We start from the raw sequence: 22,464 nt of genomic DNA, 5'->3' as shown, positions 1-22,464 counted from the left end.
ATTTCACGCTCCATTCATGTCCTGTTTTCCTTTATTACGTACAATCTTTAGTTGGTCATTTTGAAGTAGCCTGGCAGCCCAGCCCAAGCGCAAGATGTCACTTTGGTAGGTCCTGCTTTCACCCAGGTTTACAACAGCAGGGACTGAAGAACTCTTACGTAGTCAGAGTCTAAACATGAGGCTCAAGCTGGGAGTCAAACCAACAGCCAGCTCAGCTCTTCACCTGCAGAGATCTTAACAAGTGAAACAGGCTGACTTAGTGAAGCTATTCACAATGAAAGTTAAACAAGCAGGAAAAAACACGTTTAAAATAAAAACACATTTTCCATACTTCTAAGCTCCAGGTAATCCCTTTAGATAAAATCATTTCTGTGCAATTGTAAAATGTAAACAGGCTCAGTTCATTAAAAAAATGGATAAAGAAAAAGAAATGAAGGTACACAGTGAAAGTTAGTTGACATCAAGAAGAAAGTTAACTCCGGCTGAAGGGCTCTGCTTCTCAAACACTTCGTCTTCAATCCTTCGCGACTGTTTACAGCCCTGGTCGGACACTTCGGGGGGGGGGGGGGGGGGAGGGGGGGGGGGGGGGGAGGGGGGGGGGGGGGGGGGGGGGAGGTTAGACGCGGGCCACAAATCCCAAAACCCAGAACACGCACTTGTGAAGTAGGATCTGTGGCCGGGGACTGCAGGAGGGTTTGCTGAGCTGTGCAGAATCAGAACCAAAAACAATTGGGGTGCAAATTTTGAATTTTGTTCAATCACAATTAAACTGAAAAGTAACAAACAGCTACCCACATTAAACCTGCTTACTGTATATTCTAAACAACCAAGCAATATCACAGGTAGCATTTTCTTCAAACAAATGGGGTCATCATAAGTGACTGAAAATACACCAATCATGATCGTACAAACTGATGTGTAATTGAACTGTAATGCATCAATTATATGGAATCATTCCAGTTACACAGGTGTGCCAAGGTTTCACAACAGTTCTACTGTAACTGCAATGAGTTCTACTACAGTTCTACTGTAACTGCAATGAGTTCTACTACAGTTCCACTGTAACTGCAATGAGTTCTGAAGTGCACAGTTCCAGCTGCAATTGACCCCAGGGCTGCAAGTTTGCCTCAATTTGTCTTGTTTGACACATTCCATCTGCACACTTTACAGGGCTGCTGCTTTGTTGTATACAACCTGGCCCCTTTTGCAGATATTACCTGTTTATATGGCTGGTCCCTTTATTGTAACCTGGTTGTTTAATAAGCCACATGTGTTTGGACAGATATATACATTACCTTGGGGTTCCTCAGCAACAACTGCTTCTAACTGTTCTCCTTTTACATACTGTGAGATGTTCAGACTCTCTGTGGGTTACAGAAACACACTTTATAAACTAATCATTCACCGCACTCCCCAATCAAACCTTCTAAGAAATGGGGTCATAAAGCAAAGAGGTGCTTTTTAGAATTCTCTTCAGACCACCACCCCAGTCAGAGCAGAAATCAAAAGACCAGCCAAACCACAGCATAAACATTGAGCATTTCCTCACGCCTTCAACCCCACCAACACCCTGGCACGGTGGTACGGATCCCTCAAAGCATGCCTCTGTCCATTCAGAGAATAGTTCACACTTATTTCCCTCAGGCTAGCCCATTTTGAGAAGAATGATCTAAATTTACAGTTGAATTCTTTATGGAACCACCTCTCCAGGTAAGAGTCGGCAGGTAAATTTAAAACTTGCACTCCTTCAAAGGGTGGAACCCGCTGTGTGTGAGCAGCAGGCACATCATAGTCCCGTGTCAAATCCAGCCCTTGCTCAAGATGTCACCGTGAGGCAGTAGCCTGTCTAAACTGCTCCATTACAGAGCCACCCTCACTGGGAGAACGTAAGACTACATGTATTTTATTTATTAGCAGTTATTCATTCACAATCACTCCCTCCTTCATAGGGGTATCCTGACGGGTGTGTAACAACCAAGACACTGAAAATGATAAGCTTAGAGTTGCCTGCTCAAAACATGCCTCTATTAAATCTCCTTACTGCTACATAGAGAATCTATAGGCAAGGACTAAAAGAAGACATCCTTCGCCCATTTCCAGAGCTGAGGAAAGACAGAAGAAAATCCCCAAAGTGTAGACCAGCATACGATAAGGAAAGAGAAAGTATCCCCCAGTGTAAAGTGAATGAATACCAGTGAATTAAACTGGGGGCCGTCTAAAGATCTTCTTCAGTGCTGGGCTCATCTGAACCCTCGGTCTTGCACCTCTATAAGAACCTAAAGCAGAGGTGTTGTTACTGTGACCTGCTTCTCAACCCTCCCTCCCCAACGCCTGGAAAGAGCTGCCAGTACCTTGTATGCTGAAGCACAGTTTCTTCTTCTGGTATGAGATGTAACTGGTTACAATGCCCACGAGGGCCATGCCGATGGCACTGGCAATCCCTGCAATGGTGCCAGTCTCAGCTGTGCTATCTGTGGAGGGAGCAGACAGACTGGCTGTGCATACTGGGAACATTATTGCAGCACACAAATAGATAAACCACCTACCGGCAAAGCTGGAATGACATTTTCTATGCTTGGTAACTGGCCAGAAAGGATTCACAGTATATATCTCTATATTTATTTCACACTGTTACAACCTTGCTAGCCAATCAGATCACTCTGTTGTATTAGATTACATCATGATACACAAATGTTTTAGATTTTTTTTTTTTGTTTTAAATATATCCAGTATTACATCGAGTTTTACACAGGCAAGTGATCACAAGGTTTACCTCCATATCCTGGATCATCTGATGGTACATTACCACCGCCACCACCACCACCTTGTAAAAAAACATAATAAATGATAAACAGTGCTGTATTCTTAGAGAGGGGTAGATCTGATTCACCTAAACCCAGCTGAGGTCAATCATCTATTGCCAATACATCTCTAGATCTGTTTTACTTGACAGTTATCTGGTTTAGAAAAAATATACAGTATATACAGATATACACACACACACACACACACACACACACACACACACATATATATATATCTCTCTCAATCGCACACACACACTGTACCTACTTATCAATTACAAAAATATCAATAATCCATAACAATTTATATTGCCGATCCACACTTCTGAGCATGCATTACAATTTTAATGAAACGGTACATGTAATGCACATATTTAAAACCCAATGATCATTGAAGCCAATAGTGCTGGCGCACATTTGCTCAGGTAGATAACGGCAGGCACAGGAATGGAGTTCTATGCATCCAGGTATCAAACTTCTCCACGTTGAAGTATTTGTGGTACAGTAAAAAGCATTTCTATACATTGTACTCACTAGCACACTGAATCAAGCACATACTGGAATACAAATTTGCATAACCTATATAAAACCAGCTGTTTAGTAAATCGACCATTTTCTGTTCAAAATGATGTTGCACTGACATTAAGAGGGCTTCACTGTATCTGCCGAACAGATTGTCCCAGTACTAGGAGGGGTGTATCAATTCATTGTGCTTCTTTCTGTACGTAACACAGTGGATTGTAACAGAGGTTTGTATTGTGATACAAGACCAAACACACATCATAGAGCATTACTGTTCAAATGGTGAAGAAATAAGTGTGTTTTATAGTTGGTATGAACATATCCTTTCATTGTTGTCTTTCAACAGCATTTTCTATCATGAAATATCTTATTCTGCACCATCCAAGTAGCCCATTAGGACCAGCACACTCATCGCAATCCATATCGTACTGTGACCTGCATATCGGGATAGACATCGTACTGTGAAATTAGTACATTGTTACATCCCTATTGGACAGTAGAAGTGAATTATTAATAAATGTTCTTGGTTTCAAAACCAATGGCCAAAAACCTACCTTTCTTCCTATCCGGAGAATAACCATCATTTAGAATGTCTTCCAGATCCTTGTCTGAGATGGCTCCACCGCCTAGAATGAGTTAACAAAATCAGAACAGGCAATTCTGTACCTATATAGCCTAGAAGCTGGGCTTCTGTTTCCGGTTACTGTTTCACTCCCAGGGCGAATGCCTGGAGGTGCCGCTGTGGCACAGTGCAACCATCCTTCAAGAAATCCAACAGGGCTACATCACAAATGTATCTGAAGACAGATCCACTTTGGTAAGCATGCAAGACTAATAGCAGTAAGAAAGGAAGTTAGACAGAAAGAAAAGAGCATATCCTTTCTTCGTAGTGTTCATTACAAATCTTCAAGCAATTTGAATACTACCGGTATGTAAGAAATCACAATTACTTCTAATGGGTTTTTTTGCACGGCACACACAAACACACAGCCACTCAAGGGAAATTGTCTACACAGCCTCCTGTTCACTAGGACGCCCTGCAGTGGATATCATATCTCCTTAATCTCCTCCCTGTAGCTTACAGGACACACACTAATATTAGCTTCTAAATTGGGCTGCTGCTATCCAGTTTTTGATGAATCCATTCATTACAATGTCAACACTGATGATGTTATTTGCCAAGCTGTTTGTCTGCATGATTATTTCTAATCCAGAATTTATCTGGTGTTGAACTGTTATAGCATGGTTATCTAAGAGGTATTAACCACACGTGTATAATGTTTAAACAATGTTACACTATATTTTTTCCATTATAACACCATGGATAATTAGCAATGCCAGTCCTGATTCTTTCCAGTTAGTATATGGCACCACAGCTATACCATGTTCACTGCATACAATCAGTTACTGTTAAACCCTGGAGTTTAAGAGCAGGGCTTTACAGTTCATCACAGTCACTGGTGTCCCATCATGACCCGCAGTGTACTGTGTGTGCAAGATTTTAGGGGTGCATAGGTACAGGCATTAGGGAAGACTTTGTGTCATTCCAGCTCACATGGACCAATGCAAGCTATCTGACAATTATTTTTTGGTTGGAAAGCCTTTTAAACAAGCTTAAGGACAAATACATGTCTGTACATCAGTACCCCACCCCCACCCCCCCCACCCCCCACCCCGACACAGCTCCTCTCTCGCATGCACACAAAGCCTGTCTTGAATTTGGTCCATCTGAGCCGGAACGACTTTGTGAGGTTAGTTGTATTACCCAAGAATACCCTGCAATCTTTAAAAGAGACATGAGATGGGTTCATTTTAAACACACTGGGGTGCAGAAGAAAAAGGAAACGCCAAGAAAGAAGCAAGTGCAGCAGCTTTAGTGAGAAACAGCTCATGGCGGGCAGAAGGGCTGCTTACCACTCTTTCCACCTCCAGAGGGATTGTTGTCGTCTCTTGAACCCGTGCCTTTATCTGTCAGTTACACAATACACGTTATACTGGCACTGCAAACTGTAAGCCAGGGCTAGCTTTCCTTCCAACAGGGCTTCTACAACACACCACTCTTCTACTGCATTGCAGCTGAAACGTGGCTCAGAAGCCTGGATTTAACATTGACTCTATAGGGAATAACAGGGTAACTGAGCTGAGGTTTGAAGACGTCATTGTCCATAGATTGGTGGTTTATTTGTGTAGTGTCTTTTAGAACAGGACAAGCTGACCTGAGAAGCGGATGGTCTCAGGACAACCTCAGCTCTTCACAGATAGTCTTGAAATGGTATATTAAGCTGTGCAGTTGTACTTAGCTGAATATTTATTTTTCTATAATACTGAACTTTATCATGCCATGTGTCATTTAGCAGTTTTGTAGGGTATGATTGATCCCCTGTACCATGTGACTTCACATGCTGTCTGCTTGCTAAATACAAATTAAGTAAATTATAAAAAATAAATAAAACAAAGATACAGGTAATTATATAAATTGACTTAGATACATAATCTGATTGGCTGTTGAATGGGAGATTCAATCATCCAGATTTTTGTTTCACCAGCAGATGGCACCACGTAGCTTTAATTTCCCAGTCCCACCTAAAGAAATTTCTACACTCCTCTGAAGGCTGGCAATGTGAAGCCAGGGGCTCAGCAAGCACAGAACAAGCTGCTGATTCTCCCATCTGGTTTATTAATTGAACCAGTTTCTCCTTAAAATAACTCTACTACTTCAGTATGAAAACTCTTTCAATTATTACATTTGAACCTGGCACTGCTCACTTGATGGAGTATTTAAAAAGAATCAGCTAAGGTTTTGAAATCTATTTTTAAAAAGCGTTTTTCACTCCCCAAATCACTGTTTAGGACTCTTCATTTCCAATAAGTGCTCCTGCTTGAGTGCAACACTATAAAACAGCCCTCTGTTGGTCCGCAGATATTAGAGTCCACCCAGCGACGTTTTACAGATAAATATTTAACACTTCTGTGTCAGTGTCATTGCTGATAACACATTGCAAATACATTTTTAGAAACTAGCCAATGAAAAGGCTTGTTGGCATTATGAGAAGTAGGGATCTCAAACTAAATATTTAACCAAAATTGATTTAGTATGTTGTCCTTTGGTTCTGTTGTGGATGCTGGAACAGTTTATGCTTAGTACAGTCTGTATCGGTTACTTCCTGGGGAGCACAGCTATAAGCAAATCAGGGTTGGGGTCAGTTCCTGGTTTTCAGTTCCAATTCCTCTGAAGGGCTTGCAATTGGAATTGATATTTTAGACACAATTGTTGAGACTGTTCAACTACTTTCATGTGAAGCCTGATTAAAAATCGACAGTGACTTTAACTTAAGCTCATTTTAACAGCATACTGCCAATTGCGATTTTGATCAATGATGTGTTGGAATTGATTATAGGGGAATGGGAATTGGAAATCTATTTCAAAATGGAACTGTAATTGATCAGGAATTGTTTCTGTGAGAATTTGACAGTGCCTAATTGCATATCTGAAATCCCCAATGTGAAGAGCCTTCTGTATCACTGAGCCCTTGAGTTTGTGAGCCTGCTAGATAAGATGATATGGAACGGGAAAGCTGCTCAGCTCTGCTGGTCTCTCCCTCCATGTGTCTCACCTCCATTGTTATCTTTTTTGCGGTCGTTTTTGTCATCCAGAGCGTCTGCCAGGTCAAACTCATTAGGGTTCGCTGTAAAAGAAAGCATATTGTTAAATCTAATGACTGGACTTGCTTTGCAGGCAGTGAAATCCTTTGACCCCCAAGACACTGCTGCAGTGCAATGACCCAGGAAGTGTAAGCGTAACAGATTTCCTAGAATGCAAGGCAAGCAAACTGAGAACTTCCTTTAACCCTTTGCGGTCATATGTCGGACCCCCGACATCATCAAAAAATCGTGAAGCACAGGTCTAGTCGTTTTTTTCTCCAGATAAAGCACAGAAAACCTTTTACTGGCCGATAAGACCTATAGGAGCCTAAAAAGAAAGGTGCGGATCTGAGCAATACACAGAGCCCCTGCATCACAGAGATAACACGGGCACAAAGACGATAGCTGCTTCCGCATCCAGCACTCAAAGAATATCACTGACATTTGCAGAGCTTTTTGAGATATTATAGTAATAACATAATGACTTGGATCGGATTATTGAGGAGTTTGGTGATAACATGAATGATCAGAAGATGACTTATCAGTATGCACGACTATGAAGAGGTATGTGATAAATACAGAGAACAAGGGGTGGGGCTTGGCTGGAGATGCAGTAGTGAGTATCCTTTTGATATGCAGTGCCTTTTAAACCTGTTTTACTGTGGGGAAAAAAAAAAACTTTTAAACAGCGCGTGTAAAATAAAAAGCGTATGTGAAAATAAATTGGACCTGATGCGCCTGACAGGCGCTGAATACATGGACCGCTAAGGGTTAACGTTATGTAATACCACATGTTTCTTTCAAAACTGCACATTTGAGCCCTACAGTACAGTAAATGGATGCCCTTGATCTATAAACTTTATGAAGTTTTGCTAGCATTAACCACTAAGTATTGGTTATTATCTCTTTAATGCATCAGCTCAAGCACTCAAAGCCCCAGTGTGTGCATTGTGCATTTCCTGTTTGGAAGAGTTTCAGTAAAGCAGTGCGAATTCACCTGGCTGTGGTTTTGGCTGTGGTTTCCTCTTTGGTGCCCTTGTGATGGTCAGTCTGGGTGCTTTCGTGGTAGTCTTCCTGTCTCCCGGTGTGTCAAAGAAGTCGGACAGATCTAAATCTGACAAAAAGGAAAGATGTTAGTCTTAATTTCAGCACATCATAAGAATGCACCATTCGATGTGCTCAAAAATCAATTCCCAATCAGAATGGTAAATTGGGAACTTTGCTGAATCAAACCCTTAGATCCCACCAAATAAAATGAATGAAGTGATGGCGGTTTGTATACAGTTTACAATGACAACAGAACATGCTTATAAACCAGTAGGTAAGAATATTTGGTTCATCAAGCTCCACAGTATGACTGCCTTGATTTAGAGGGACAGGTGAGGCATTCGGTAGTATTAGAAGCGAGTGAAATGGCAGTGTTTGAACACGAAGCCCAATTGATGAAATACTGACGCTGTGCGTGTAGCCCAGGATTGCAGCTTAGTTTTATTTAGATCAGAAGGGAAATCTTAACTCTTGAATCTGCTTTTAAAAGCTGCGCGTTCAGCTGCAAAAGATCTGTGCAGTCAGCTTGCTGAGCTGCGTGTGATGTCACACAGCTGGCTGTAACAAACAGCCAGCTGCACAGAACTGTTCAGATCTGCGAGACTAAAACGCCACCTCTGTCTGCCAAATGCATTTATTTAACCAGGACAGAACTCTTGACCTATAAATGTTGTTTTCCAAGGGGGTCCTGGCAAGAAAAGATGGCAAGAAATTAACCCCATAAAATCTACAGCAAAAACAGACATATCCTTCACACTTAAGACAGTCCTAGAAACAGACATTGTTTTGCTGGGAATGTAATGTTTGATTAGAACGTGCGTCTGATTCAATTAGCCTGCGGTTTTGCACAAAGCAACCTGAAGTGCTGTGCTGTGGCCTGCTTTCTATCGGCCCGCAGCTTTAGGCAAGGTCACTGCTTGAAGCCACAGTTTTCCAGTCAGTATGGGTATAATAATAAACGTGGGTCTGTTTTTGTTAAAGTTATTTACTCTGGTCATTTGAATTGCTTTGTTTTTTTATTTCCCTTACTACTTTATGGGATATCTTCTTTTTTTCTGTCTTTACCTTTCTCGTTCCATTCCAAATCAAGTGACAATGTAACCTTTCAACTCGGCCCCACCTGCTCTTTGCCTACATATGTTCAATTGAATGATTACATGGACATATGATTTGACTAGAATGAGAAAGGCTGTTCAGTACGACAAGTTAGGATAATCCAGACAAGCTCAAAGCCAGGTTAATTTACACAAAGGGAGAACCATACAGGATGATTGCAAGCATTGAATTGAAGTGGTTCAAGTGTCTGAATGCATTTCACTATGTAACACAATTTTTGTTCCTGGGTAGTAAGTGTTATTTCCTAATTGCTTATGCCTCAAAAGTAGAGAAAATGGCTATTATTCCCCACAAACTTTGCTTTTGTGACCAGGACAGTGATATTTTGAAATTTACCTATTTCCAATGAGAAAATGGGGGAATTTGTGTCTTTTTGTTCACATAAAGTCAGAAAAAAACAACATATGAATCCAAATTAACATATATTTATACTAAAGTAATACAAAAATGACTACAAAAGATTTAGAAGTGAGTAGTTTTTCGAGATTTACGATTATACTGTAAATCACTTTCACGAATCAGCCCCCAAATGTAGTCTCCCATCATGTTCTCGTTATACTGTCCTTGGTAGCGGCGTTCAAAGTCCAGTGTATCCTGGTGGAAGCGCTCGCCTTGCTCCTCCGAGTTCGCTCCCATGTTCTTCTTGAATTTATCAAGATGAGTATCAAGGATATGGACTTTGAGGGACATCCTACAGCCCATTGTGCCGTAGTTCTTCACCAGAGTCTCAACCAGCTCCACATAGTTTTCTGCCTTTTGATTGCCCAGGAAGCCCCGAACCACTGCGACAAAGCTGTTCCAAGCCACTTTCTCCTTACTAGTGAGCTTCTTGGGGAATTCATTGCACTCCAGGATCTTCTTTATCTGTGGTCTGACGAAGACGCCGGCTTTGACCTTTGCCTCAGACAGCTTCGGGAAGAAGTCTTGAAGGTACTTGAAGGCTGCCGACTCCTTATCTAGAGCTCTGACAAATTGTTTCATAAGGCCCAATTTGATTTGCAGTGGTGGCATCAGCACCTTCTGGGGGTCCACCAGTGGCTCCCACTTGACGTTGTTCCTCCCCACAGAGAACTCGGTCCGCTGTGGCCAGTCCCGCCTGTGGTAGTGTGCCTTGGTGTCCCTGCTGTCCCAAAGGCAAAGATAGCAGGGAAACTTGGTAAAACCGCCTTGGAGACCCATCAGGAATGCCACCATTGCAGCCTCTTGATGCCATCTCAGAAATATGCAGATATGTATCCACTTAGGCAGCTGGAACTAAACTGAACTGGTGGGCTTAAGGCCCCTGTATTTATACTACTATTTATATTACTGGAAAGTTCTAGAAGTTACTCCAAGTTTACTCAGCACTGAATCTATCTGGAATGTTCTGGAAAATAGGTAAATTTAAAAAAATCACTGTCCTGGTCACAAAAGCAAAGTTTGTGGGGAATAACAGCCATTTTCTATACTTTTGAGGCATAAGCAATTAGAAATAACACTTACTACCCAGGAACCAAAAAAAATATAAAAAAATTGTTACACTGTGTTTTCAATCAATGAGCTTTGATGTCTAAAGCACAGGAAACCGTCTGTAGTGATTAATAACAGTGCTCTGCAAATAATATCTGGGATCTCATCTCCATGCTGGCCTGCCAATTCAAGGGTAGCTGTACTGAATTCAGCCTCTCTCCTCTTATCTGATTCTCGCTGTAATAGACTAGTAGTCAGCACAGCCTTTATAATGCAAGAGAACTGCTCTTGTACTATCAGCTACTATAGAACAGGTTTTTCTTGTAATGTGCTTAGTAATGACAGAGTAGAGTGGTCACTATACTGTCTGCTCCGGCAATGGAGCCTGCCTCTTTAGACTCAGCAGACACACAGTGTGCTGGCTCAGTCACTACCTCCCAGTTATGACTGCCATCCATCCTTTATCTCTATATTACCCTATGCAATGACTTATTAAAAATACAATGAAATGAGAGCAGTGATATTAAAATCAAGCCACTGTGTATATCTCATTAAAATACACACAGCTTATTTTATATTACTGAATCAGCTAGCTCTTTTGGAATGCTTGAGGATCAGGGTTGAAAACAGCTGCACATTTCAATCTGCACAGTATTTGAAATATCTGCACATTCTTTTAACAGAAGGGGGACCAACCATAATGTTGCTAGTGCTAACAATGAGCAAAATAATATATATTTTAAAACCTTGGTTAGCACTTACACTGACAAACTGACACACGCACATACACATACACACACAGTGCATCTACACTTACAATTTGGACCTGAGCTGGTTTAGGGTCGATCAAAAGATCCTTATCTGAGCCACAAGTTTACACTTGAGCACAGACCTAGTCTGGTTTTGGCCCTGTATGTGCGTGCATAACCCCGAACTGCTGTGTGTGCCAGATGACGTCATATCGACCATCCCTCGTGTGAAGACATTCCCTCTCCAAAAACCTATATATCAGTATTGGCTGCTTGTCAGATTCCTTCAGTATGTAAATAACACCTGATTATTGGAATTTCCACTTAAAGTCTCTTCAAAAGTGTGTGGACATTTAAAGAAACGAGAAACGGATATTTACACATCAGTCTGACAACTCTCACTATATATAAAATATAAACAGTAACTCCCATTTATTTTCTTACACATGAATAATACTTATTTTTGCTTTTCAACAAAAGCAAAATCCCTTTGATTAATAGCTGCAATGTTCAATTGTGTATGTTCTTCCCCCAGAACTGGAGTTTATTCACCACATACTAACAACGCATCACGGTACTATCAATGATACAATTTAAAAAATAAAGCACTGCTAGGGGTGAATACAGTCTAGTACTCATACATATATTCACATCGCAGCACTTACAATGATAAACTTTGAAAAATAAAGCCTATACAGTTAAACTGGCTACACTCCCACAAGCTTGCAGCTTTATTTTTCAAATTGTATAACTGTTAGTGTAGTGATGCATATAATTAAACAAGCACTATGCACAGGTCTAAAAGCATGTTACTTTTAAACAAAGGACTGCATTCACCCCGTGAAGAAAAACTTATTACCAACCTTACTGTAATGATTTGTTTCATTCTAGATAGAGGTTCCCACAAAACTGAACATTTCCTCATATCGATTCGTATCAAAATCTGATAACAGGTTACATTTGTAAATATGTTTGCTGTTGTCCGCGTCAAACGGGGAGTTTCTCACAAGTGTACGTGTCAAACATGAGCCGTCTCAGGGACCACTGCGTTCACAGTACAGCAAAAAAAAAAACAGAACAAAGCCGTCGCAGAGCCCCCTCTGGAGCAGGACCCTTTCAGGACAGCTGCGTTTACACCACAAAGAAAAGACTGAAGCCACCTCAAAACTGCTTGTGTAAACAGGGCAACACACACACACACACACACACACATACACACAGTTCGCCGTGGACAGGCATACCTGAAGATCCAGCTGAAGGGCCCCCGGCTGGTTTAGGTTTTGGAGCAGCTGTGAACAAAACACATAAGCATTACATCTTTTTATTGCAATTCATTTATTGTATACGCATGCCAAATCATAAACAGTACATATCTAGTACACACTTGTATGTAAAACATGTTGATTAAATGTGTTCTGTAAACTGAACCCTGACATGTATTCTGTTGGTGCTTCTGTATCCAAGAGAAAACTATGGTTATTTTAGAGAACAAATACAAACAATGGTTATTTTAGTCCCGGATGCACTTCCAGCAGTTTTTGATTGTAATAATAATAATAATAATAATAATAATAATAATAATAATAATAATAATAATAATAATGTAGTGCTCTCGGTTCCCGCAAGCAGGGGCATCACACAGGGCAAGGGAATCCACACACAGATGGAGGGCGGGCATGAACCCGGGTCCTCTCGCACTGAACCACAGTGCCAATACCATTGTACAAAAGAAATGATCCTGGATATTGGGCTTATGTCTTTGTATGTGATTACGTCACCTACCAACCCTGCTGCTGCCTTCCCCCGTGCACACAACAACAACAACAATGTTAGGTTATTAATCCTGGTTCCCTGAAAAGAATGACAACCATTACCAAATGGGAAGAGACTCTCTGACCTGTCAATCACTAAGCACATATAAAAAACCTGCCCTATCAGGGCCTTGCTGTGAGGGGGAAGTCCCTCCCACCTTCTGCTAAAGAGGGACGTCCTCAGAGTAGCATATCGCCATTTCGAAATCGAAGGTCAGCTGGGGACATGATCTCGAAGGGTAATGGTTGCCATTCTTTTCAGGGAACCAGAGTTATGGTAATAACCTAATGTTCCCTTTCAAGTGGAATGACAACCATTACCGAATGGGAAGCTGTACCAAAGCTGTCATGGCTCCAGATTACTGACAGTACAGCCCCACGGCGATAGCCTCAGAGCCCTCATGACGCCTAAGGGCAAGCCGCCTACAACACCTTAGAGTCCAGAGAGAGCCTCGCTCGGTTTGCAATATCAAGGCAACAAAAAAAGTGCAAATGTCTGACTACCTGTCCATGTAGCAGCATTGCAAAGCTCATCCAAGGAGGCTCCATGAAAGACAGCCCACAAAGTCGCTGGCCCCTGGTGGAATAGGCCATAATGTCCCCTGGCATGGGGTAGTCTGTCTGTTCATACGCCAAGCGTATGGCATCCGACATCCAGTGCGCTAGACGTTGCTTCGATAGGGCCTGACCTCCAGAGCAGGACCCATAGCAGACAAACAGCTGGTTGGACTGTCGCCAAGACGCTGTCCTATCCAGGTAACAGAGCAGAGCAAAGCATGTGCTGTCTGCGATCCTCCTCTGACTTCTGCAGAGGAGATCTGACAGCTTCCAAAACCACTGGTTGGTTAATATGGAATGAAGAGACCACCTTTGGCAAAAAGGCTGGGTTAGTTCTTAATGTTACCCGCTGAGTCATTACCAGTGAAAGCCATACATGTGTCATCGATGGACAGCGCATGAAGCTCACTTACTCTTCTGGCAGACGTAATGGCTAATAAAAACGCCACTTTGAAGGAAACAGGGTGCAGCTCTGCTGAGGCCATGGGTTCAGATGGGGAACCTGTAAGTACCCCCAGCACCAGTCCCAGATCCCACTTAGGGACCATGCTTTTCGTCAGAGGACGGATCCTCCGGGCCCCTTTAAGAAATTGCACTGCCAGGAAGTGTGCCCCAGTGGACAGAGAGTCAATTTTATCGTGGCACACCAATATTGCTGCCAAGTAGACCTTCAGAGTAGACGCAGATTTTCCTGCATCAAACAGGTGTTGTAAGAAGGTTAGAATTGTCTCAGCGGGCAAGTCACAGGGTTGTGACCCCCAGCAATGCACCCGTTTTGGAAAACCTTCCATTTACACGAATACTGGGCTCTGGTGATAGGCGCCCTAGCAGACTGCAGTGTCTCTACCACTGCGTCTGGCAGTCCTCGTCTGGATAAACGGCTCAGTTAGATGGCCAAACCCAGAGCTGGAGCTGGGCTGGATTTGGGTGCCACAATAATCCCTCCGCTTGGCTCAGGAGGTCCTTGCGGAGCGGAAGCAGCCATGGTGGCCCCACAACATGTTGGAAAGGAGAGCAAACATGGGGTGCCTTGGCTATCTGGGTGTGACCAGCAAAACCTGGGCTTTCTCCATCCTGATCCTCTCTAGTATCAGGGGCAGTAGCAGTAGCAGAGGGAACACATACAAGAGCCCCAGTGGCCAGGGGTGAGCTAGCGCGTCTACTCTCAGGGGACCCCCTTCTCTCTTCACAGAGAACTATAGGGGGCAATTAGACTTGGTTGTGGCAAAGAGGTCGATCTGTACTGTACGAAACCTCTCCCAAACTTGTTTCACAACCTGAGGGTGCAGTCTCCATTCCAAGCTGTCTGGAGCTCCCCTGGACAGGAGGTCTGCTGCTCTGTTGTCCACACTGGGGAGGTGGACCGCCCTGATGGAATGCAAATTTCTGTGCATCCAGGTGAAGCGCAGGCCGCCTTGGTGGTTTATGTGGACAACCACTGTCGTGTTGTCTGTCTGGACCAGCACGTGTTTGAGTGCTAACTGCTGGTGCTACTGCTTGCTGTTCTTGGGCATTTATATGCGCTTGCTGCCAAGGTCGGAGGCGTCCATAGTAACAACTTCCCTTCTGTGATGGGAGCCAAGGGGAGATCCGAGGTGCAGATTGCCAGGGCGGAGCCACCACTCCAATGTCTTCCAGCATTGTCTGGACACTCGCACCAGCCGGTATCGATCGCGGACCGGGTGCACCTTGAGCATATTCACCCAGGCTTGAAGCAGGCGCATTCTCACCAGCCCTAGGGGAAGGATTCTCAAGGTGGCTGCCATCAGCCCCAAAACCTTTGAAACTTTCTGACCTGTGGAAGCACATCCTCCCTGAATTGGGAGAGCGTGACTTCCAATGACCAAATCCTGTCTTCCAACAGTGAGGCAAGCATGCTCACAGAGTTCAATTTTATCCCCAGGGACACTGTGGACTGAGACGGTATGAAGTTGGTCTTCGGTTGATGTATGGAGAGTCCTAACTTTGTCACATGATCTATGACCTGTCTGTTGTGCGCATGAAGTGGCGGGGTCAGACAAGTCTGACCTTGAGGCAGTAAAGGAGAGCTCGCCAGGGTTTGGGGGTCTAGGTGGAGCCGGAGACAGAGAGCGGGAGTGGGGGAGCTGGGGCTGCCCGGTAGCAGGGGGCAGTCTACCCTGAGCCTACAGCAAGGTCTCAAGCATAGTCTGCTGGGCTTTCACAGCCTGAGCCTGCTCTTCAAAACGCCTCTCCGCAGATCTCGGGTGTTTCTCTGGAGACGGAGAGGGATATCGTCTGCAGCGACGAGGAGAAGGAGAACGGTACCTCCTCGGTGAGTGTCTACTGCCCGGTGAATGCCTTCTCGAATGGTGCCGCCTAGGCGGTGTCCAACGCAATTCCATGGAGGGGCGTTTACGTCTCTGTACTGGTGGTGGGGTAGGACCAGGGTGAATCAGGGGTATGGGGGCGCTCCCTCACCACTGTAGTAGGCAGGGTTCCGGAGGTCCTTCGAGAAGGGCCCTGGGCTACAACAGACCGTACCCTTCCCTTTCCCGAGAAATGGGAATCCCATGGGGAGAGTGCTGCACTTCTGCGCCTGGCTCTATTAGTGAACCGTCGACAAGGGGAGCAGTCCGACTCTTCTGTCAGCGCCTTGGCGGCATGATCCAGTCCCAAACACCTGACACAGAAAGTGTGCCCATCCTCCCTTGGGAGCTTCGCTGCACACTGGTCGCACTAGCGAAACCCAGAGGAGGACCCTGCAGAGCACACTGACATGGCAGCGCTGGCGTCGGTGCTGAGCAGTCGGCGTCAGTGCCGAGGTGGAGACGCGACAATCGGCGTTGGTATTGGCGCCGAGGAAGAGTATGGTAAGCGCTGAGAGTCACTCGGCGTCTGAGTCAGCGCCTAGGCTGAGAAGGGCACGTAGGCCCGAGCTGGAGGTAGCTGGAGCCGATTCATTCGGTGTCGGGAACGGCGCCGCGTGACAGCGGGGTCACCCGACAGCAGCTGCCACAATAGCTCAAGCGATCAAGCACAGCAAGTTCTACAACGAGCTAAGAAAGAGACAAAAAGCTTAGCGCCAACCTCTGTAGAGGGGTCGAAACCAGCTCTATTCAGTAGAATCTACCTGAGGAAACAAAGGCAACTAGCAATATCAATACACTCGTAAAAATGTAGAATATTACCATAGCGATCAGTTTTGCAGGCTAGAGACTCGATCCTGAGTGTTTTCGCCATGTAAAAGAGCCAAATTCCAGCACAAGGAGAACACAAAGCGATCTGTGTGTTGTCTCAGTGAAGTGAGAGAGAAAATGGTGATATACAACTGTGAGGACGTCCCTCTTCAGCAGGAGGGTCTTCTCCCTCACAGCAGGTCCCTGATAGGGCAGCTTTTTTATGTGCTCAGTGATTGGCGGGTCAGGGAGGCTCCCAGTTCAGTAATGGTTGTCATTCCTCTTGAAAGGGAATAAAAGTTTTCTATCGGTAACTTCATATAAAGAGAGACAGGATCTGTATACATACGTGGTTTTGTAGGTGTATCAACGAGGGCATCTTCAAGGTTAAAATCACCATCAAAGGCTAACCCTAAAGAAAAAGACGACTCCGTTAGAACAGCACTCCATTAGGACACTATGGGTCAATTGCAACAAACTTGTAGATTATGTATGGAGCTGCGTAGCACTTTGCGGACTAGCTAATACAGTATCTCAGGATTATCCCTAGCTGTGTACTAATTTAGTACCAATTGCAACGAAAAAAGATGAGGAACAAAGTTGGGGACTAGCTGATCCCCGGCTTTAGCAAGGAGCTCATGATTAATCATTAAAGCTCATTACTGTAGTGTGCTAACAAGAACTTAAGGGTGCATGACGACGACTCAGTTGGAGTGACTGGTTCTGGCAAATTAAATTTTAAGAGTGTTTGTGTATTTGTTAAAAGACCAAAACTTCTAAGAAACCTAACAATCCTAATTAATATTGTTTATGTTTTTTGAACTTAGGAAAATGATATACCGAAATGAATTTACGCACGAAAGTAAATACTGAGGCTGAATTGATTAACATTTTCCAATTTTCTTAAATCAAATTCACATGTATAATCTAACTTTCATAAAACATTAATGAAGCTGTGTTAGAGGATAAACAAAACCTGTATTAGTCCCCATTATTTAATTCACACACAAAACAAATGCATTAATTTATTGGACCAAAAACTAAAAAGCTGTAAGAAATGCTAATTACATATTTCAAGAATATACCCTATAAAAGCTTAATTTCTCAGTACATCCATACGAAGGCAATGATGGATTATATTCGTGTGCAAAATTATACAATGAAGCAAAAATGTTTTTTCATAGTGTATAAAATATTTTATGAAACTGTGGAGGGTGGCTGAAAGGATTTCACAACAATTCTGCTGTGCACCATTGCATGGAATACCCTTGCAAGCAGATTTAATGCTGGCTCTCTGTGGAAAATGCTGAGAGTAGACACACTGGAATTATTTATTATTATTTTATATAAAATAGGCCTACATTAAGTTCAATAAGGAGGAAACTGATTTTGTTGGTTATAAATAGTTCAGTTTCATAAAGGTTGTCAATACATTTTGGGATTTGGCATATTTGCTCCAGTTAGTGCGATACCACAAGTCTTTAGTCTAAATTGCCAGATTAACTTGTTTGTGTTCTAGGAGGGCAAAACCAGTTACTTTGAGTTTGTTGCAATTGAGACACATTTTAATTCGCAGCTGGGGAGCTGCTCAGTTAGTTGCAATTGGTATTAACTTGCGTACTAGTTTAGTAGCGTTCTCCGGACTAGCCACGGCATCATCCCCAGTTAGAACGCTCCTTTCAGTTCATTGTAATTGACACATTTATACCACAATGCAATTCACACCATGCTTTGTGAAAGAAAAATAAAACTGCTAAATGGTATAAAACCTAGCCAACCACCTAGGCACTCTAAGTCTTAAAATAGACTTTGTACTGTCTGGAAGTTACTTGTTTAAAACCTTGAAAAGTGCACTGTACTGTGTCAACTTTTAATTTTTCCAAAACAATGTTAATGTTTCTAGGTATGAAAAGGTACTTTTCTTTATTTCCCAGATATATTGTTTTTTTTTTTCTGTCACAAAACTACAAGTTAGTTCCTACCTGTGTTACAGGTAACAGGAGCCCACATGTTACATGCTGCACACAGGAAACTGTATGGAGACTATTATATGTAACACGGGAAGTGAATAGGGACAGCGAGATGAATAGTCTGCACTTGTGAGGCAGCTTCATTCATCAGCCAGAAAGTTTCTTGGCTGCCCAGTTGGCCGGTGTCCCAGCAATAAGCTCAGCTGTATATGCAGACTTTCACTGCAGAGAAATGTCTTTCTAAGCGGGACTGAAAGATCAGTTATTTCTGCAGACTGTGGAAGGGTGGTGCTGCTTTCGTCTGATTAATTGTTAATTTCCTTTTGCCTTGACCACAGCAATACCCTACCACAGAGTCACTGAAATAAGAAAACATCACAAGGGTACAGTTGCAGTTCAAAGTAGAACTGCCTTTAATATATAATGTACTGTAGTGATCTTTAAATAAACACTAGAGATGTTTATTTGGTGGCTATAGCAGTAAAATCAGCTTGGATTTATCTTGGACAGTGTTGGTACTAATTCTCCCTTTTGCATGGCAGTCCAGGATTTACTGTGGGTTTAATAAGACTTCCGCGTGGTATTCCAAGTAAATGTGCATGTGTGGTACAGAAAGGAGCTCTGCTTCATACTTGCAATATTCATAAGGGAAGAGAAAGTTTGATTAAAATAAATAGCATATCTGAAATTTTAAAAGTGAAATCCACCCCCATTCGAGTCGGATTCAAATTATCAAATCATTCTGAACCTTTGAAAAATCCCTATTGCAATGATACATCTCTTTAAAGTGCAAATGGCTTATCAACAAAAATGCAGATCAGCTATCCTGATTACATTTCATTTAAAAAAAAAAAAAAGGTCAAATTTAAAACTATTTTTTTTGTGTTTTAGCAGGATCCCCCAAACTGTGGAAAACTGGTCCCCAATCATCATTGTATATTGTTGTTTTAATAAAAAGGCGTTAGTTATGGGTGATACAGTACACTGAATCGTTTCCAAGTCTATGAGTAGAACTGGGTGCTTGACTGCTTCTTCATACTGTTTTATTTGTTTAAAATGCTGTCTGTGCTTCACTAGTAAGGCAAGAGGTTTGAAATTGCTCTATATAGTATATGCTCTAATAGTTACTGATTTAGGAACACAGCTCTAGTTCCTGCCCTCAGTAACTCTAAAGCAGTTTGATTTTATTGTGTTGTTTTTATTCCTTACCACCCCCGCTTTCTAAAACACTGCATCCACAAAATAGCTGCCTGCAAGAATCTCTCAGAACATTTACAGGAAGTAGCTTCAATTTCAGCATTTCATACTGAAATTACACAAATATCTGTATTAAATTAAATAATGTATATGCAATCTTCCAATACAAACATATTCTCAAATATAACTAACATTCATACATGTATAAATCTAAACCCACAACCCATACCTTCAGTCACAATCATTACATAATATATAAACAGGAATAGCATAACCAAGGGTACTCTTTTTTTAAACTCACTGTAGTAAGCTGATAATTTATATATATATATAAATTATATATATAATTTTTTTTTGTAATTCACGTCAAATGGGCGTCTGTCAGGTAGAGCAGTATCTGGGGGGCGTGAGAAGTTTTAGGATGCCTTTTATAAGGAACGATACATCAATAATGAAGACAGCTGTACTAATAAAATCAGTTTGGGTTTATCTAGGACAGTTTTAATATGCATATAGCACAAGGGGTTTAACAGGAGTAGAATAAACATGCCCACATATGTACAATTTAGTGAAAAAAAGGATTGGCTAAAAACAGAATTGAGTTATCACGATGTAATCCCCACTCGTTGAACTGGGATGGTGTAAAACTGACATTTTTAACAACTGTAAATTTGTAAAACAACAGTAGTTATTTGAAACGCTTTATAAGCACACACAACACAAAAGACTGACACTACAGACAATAAAAGCCACACAATGCCAGTGACTAACGCTTCAGCTCTATTTCCATTCATTTTAATGACCTCCTTGCTGGGCTCCTGTCATTAGGGTGTGTCCAGCACACCAGCCTCTACTCAGAGGGGTTCTGTTTTCATTCTCTTAGCCTAATTGAGTGGGATGCCAGCACCTGAGCCCCAGCTCAGCACGGCCAGCTGCACAGGAACAATAGCAGTACAATCCCCTAGCACCCTCCCGAGAGGAGGTGTTAAAGCAATGTTGCCTTGCCTGCTGCTGTGTGACGGTGCTTTACCATAACATCTTCTACATCTCAGACTCTGGCAATCCCAAGAAAGCAAGATTCTTTTTGTTCCTGTGTTAGCCTGACATGGGTTACTGCTTTGTCCTTGGGGTACCCACTGATCCCCAGGGGTATCCAAAGATCCCTGTGAGGGAATCTCAGCTAGGTCGTGGGTTGACGAAATAGCCATTCACATATGGAGGTGTTTCAATCTGCCAGCTTGGGACTCAAGGCTGAGATTGATTATATGAATCTAACAGTTGGAACGGAGAACCTTCACAAGAAGTCCAGAGGCGAAGGATTAGACATGTTGAATTCACACCGGGTGGTCTATTAATTCAAATCCGAATCTCTATTGTTATTATAACTTGTAGCATATAGGGAAGAGAAGAGGGTACTGAAATTGTACTGGCATGTCATCCATCACTGTCAATCATCCGTCTGCTACAGCCAGGAGGAGACCAAGGAGGGGTGGCTGACATTCAGAACCACGTCCCTTAAGTTTAGAACCACATCCTTCAAGTGCTTCTTGGTTGTAACCAGCACATTCTTCCAGTGAACTGAATCAGTTGCAACAATGCATTAATAATGATTTTAATTCAAGTACTCGAATACTTGCCCCTAGCAGCACTACACTGGATAAATTCTAAATTCTCTTTAATCCAATCCAAGGAATCTATTTGCATCTAAATGGGATATTTAAACATGCAGTGTCCCAGATGTGTTTTGCATAATGAAGGATTGAAGACCCTGTTGGAAATGTCAGCCTTACAGACACTTCCTGTAAAATTAATCTTCTTTACCTTTTATTTGTCAAGACACTTGAGGATTTTGGTACAGCTCTTCTTTGTCCCTTTTTTTGTTTGCTGCTCAATTTCACTACACAGCTGCCTCACCTAAAAAGCATCAATGAGATGCAGCCCAGAGAAACAGTACTGGACCCCGGGGGCTAACTGAATCTCTAGTACCTATGTGGCTACAAGTACAGGATATGATGCTTTATAACCTATTCAGATACTGCTGGAAATGTCCCTTAACCCCCCCACCCCCTTGCCTTAGCAGCCACTTACTAGATGCCAAAACATGGATCGAGAATTGATTAGGGGTTTGCTACGCATGTGGACTGGCAGAGCTATACTGGTGTTCTTTTCTGAAAAGAGACTAATATTGCAGATAGCAGACTGTTTGGTTCAAATTGCATGTACTGCTAACCATTGATAGAGATGATGCGTCTACAAACTCTTGCCCAACAATGACTGCAAGCTAACGAGATAACAATGCTGTGGACTAGAAGGGAACAGGCTCTAAAGACTTCAGAGAGATCAAAAGAGATAATCCCACTGGCATCAACGGGGGTTGCAAGGAGATAACAAAAGGCAGATGTATGGACCTTTTGTCTCCAGGAGTGTGAAGAATGCACTGAGTTCAGAGGTTGTCACACTAG

At 42.6% G+C, this 22,464-nt stretch overlaps 1 protein-coding gene across 1 annotated transcript in view; it reads right to left on the bottom strand.

The window, feature by feature from the left end:
• Nucleotides 1–211: 211 nt before the first annotated feature.
• Nucleotides 212–22,464, bottom strand: part of LOC121317858 (CD99 antigen-like protein 2) — a 37,192-nt gene continuing 14,939 nt past the window's right edge. The window contains exons 2-12 of the mRNA XM_041253955.1: nucleotides 17,185–17,247; nucleotides 12,571–12,618; nucleotides 7,966–8,082; nucleotides 6,941–7,012; nucleotides 5,241–5,294; nucleotides 3,881–3,952; nucleotides 2,774–2,824; nucleotides 2,352–2,471; nucleotides 1,296–1,364; nucleotides 657–703; nucleotides 212–223 (exon numbers count right to left, since the gene is read on the bottom strand). Coding sequence (XP_041109889.1) covers nucleotides 212–223; nucleotides 657–703; nucleotides 1,296–1,364; nucleotides 2,352–2,471; nucleotides 2,774–2,824; nucleotides 3,881–3,952; nucleotides 5,241–5,294; nucleotides 6,941–7,012; nucleotides 7,966–8,082; nucleotides 12,571–12,618; nucleotides 17,185–17,247 — 725 coding nt within the window. The remainder of the gene's footprint in view (nucleotides 224–656; nucleotides 704–1,295; nucleotides 1,365–2,351; nucleotides 2,472–2,773; nucleotides 2,825–3,880; nucleotides 3,953–5,240; nucleotides 5,295–6,940; nucleotides 7,013–7,965; nucleotides 8,083–12,570; nucleotides 12,619–17,184; nucleotides 17,248–22,464) is intronic.

The sequence above is a fragment of the Polyodon spathula genome, chromosome 7 (genome assembly GCF_017654505.1).
Source record: "Polyodon spathula isolate WHYD16114869_AA chromosome 7, ASM1765450v1, whole genome shotgun sequence".
Lineage (NCBI taxonomy): Eukaryota > Metazoa > Chordata > Actinopteri > Acipenseriformes > Polyodontidae > Polyodon > Polyodon spathula.
This window is presented reverse-complemented; position numbering and strand designations above follow the sequence as displayed.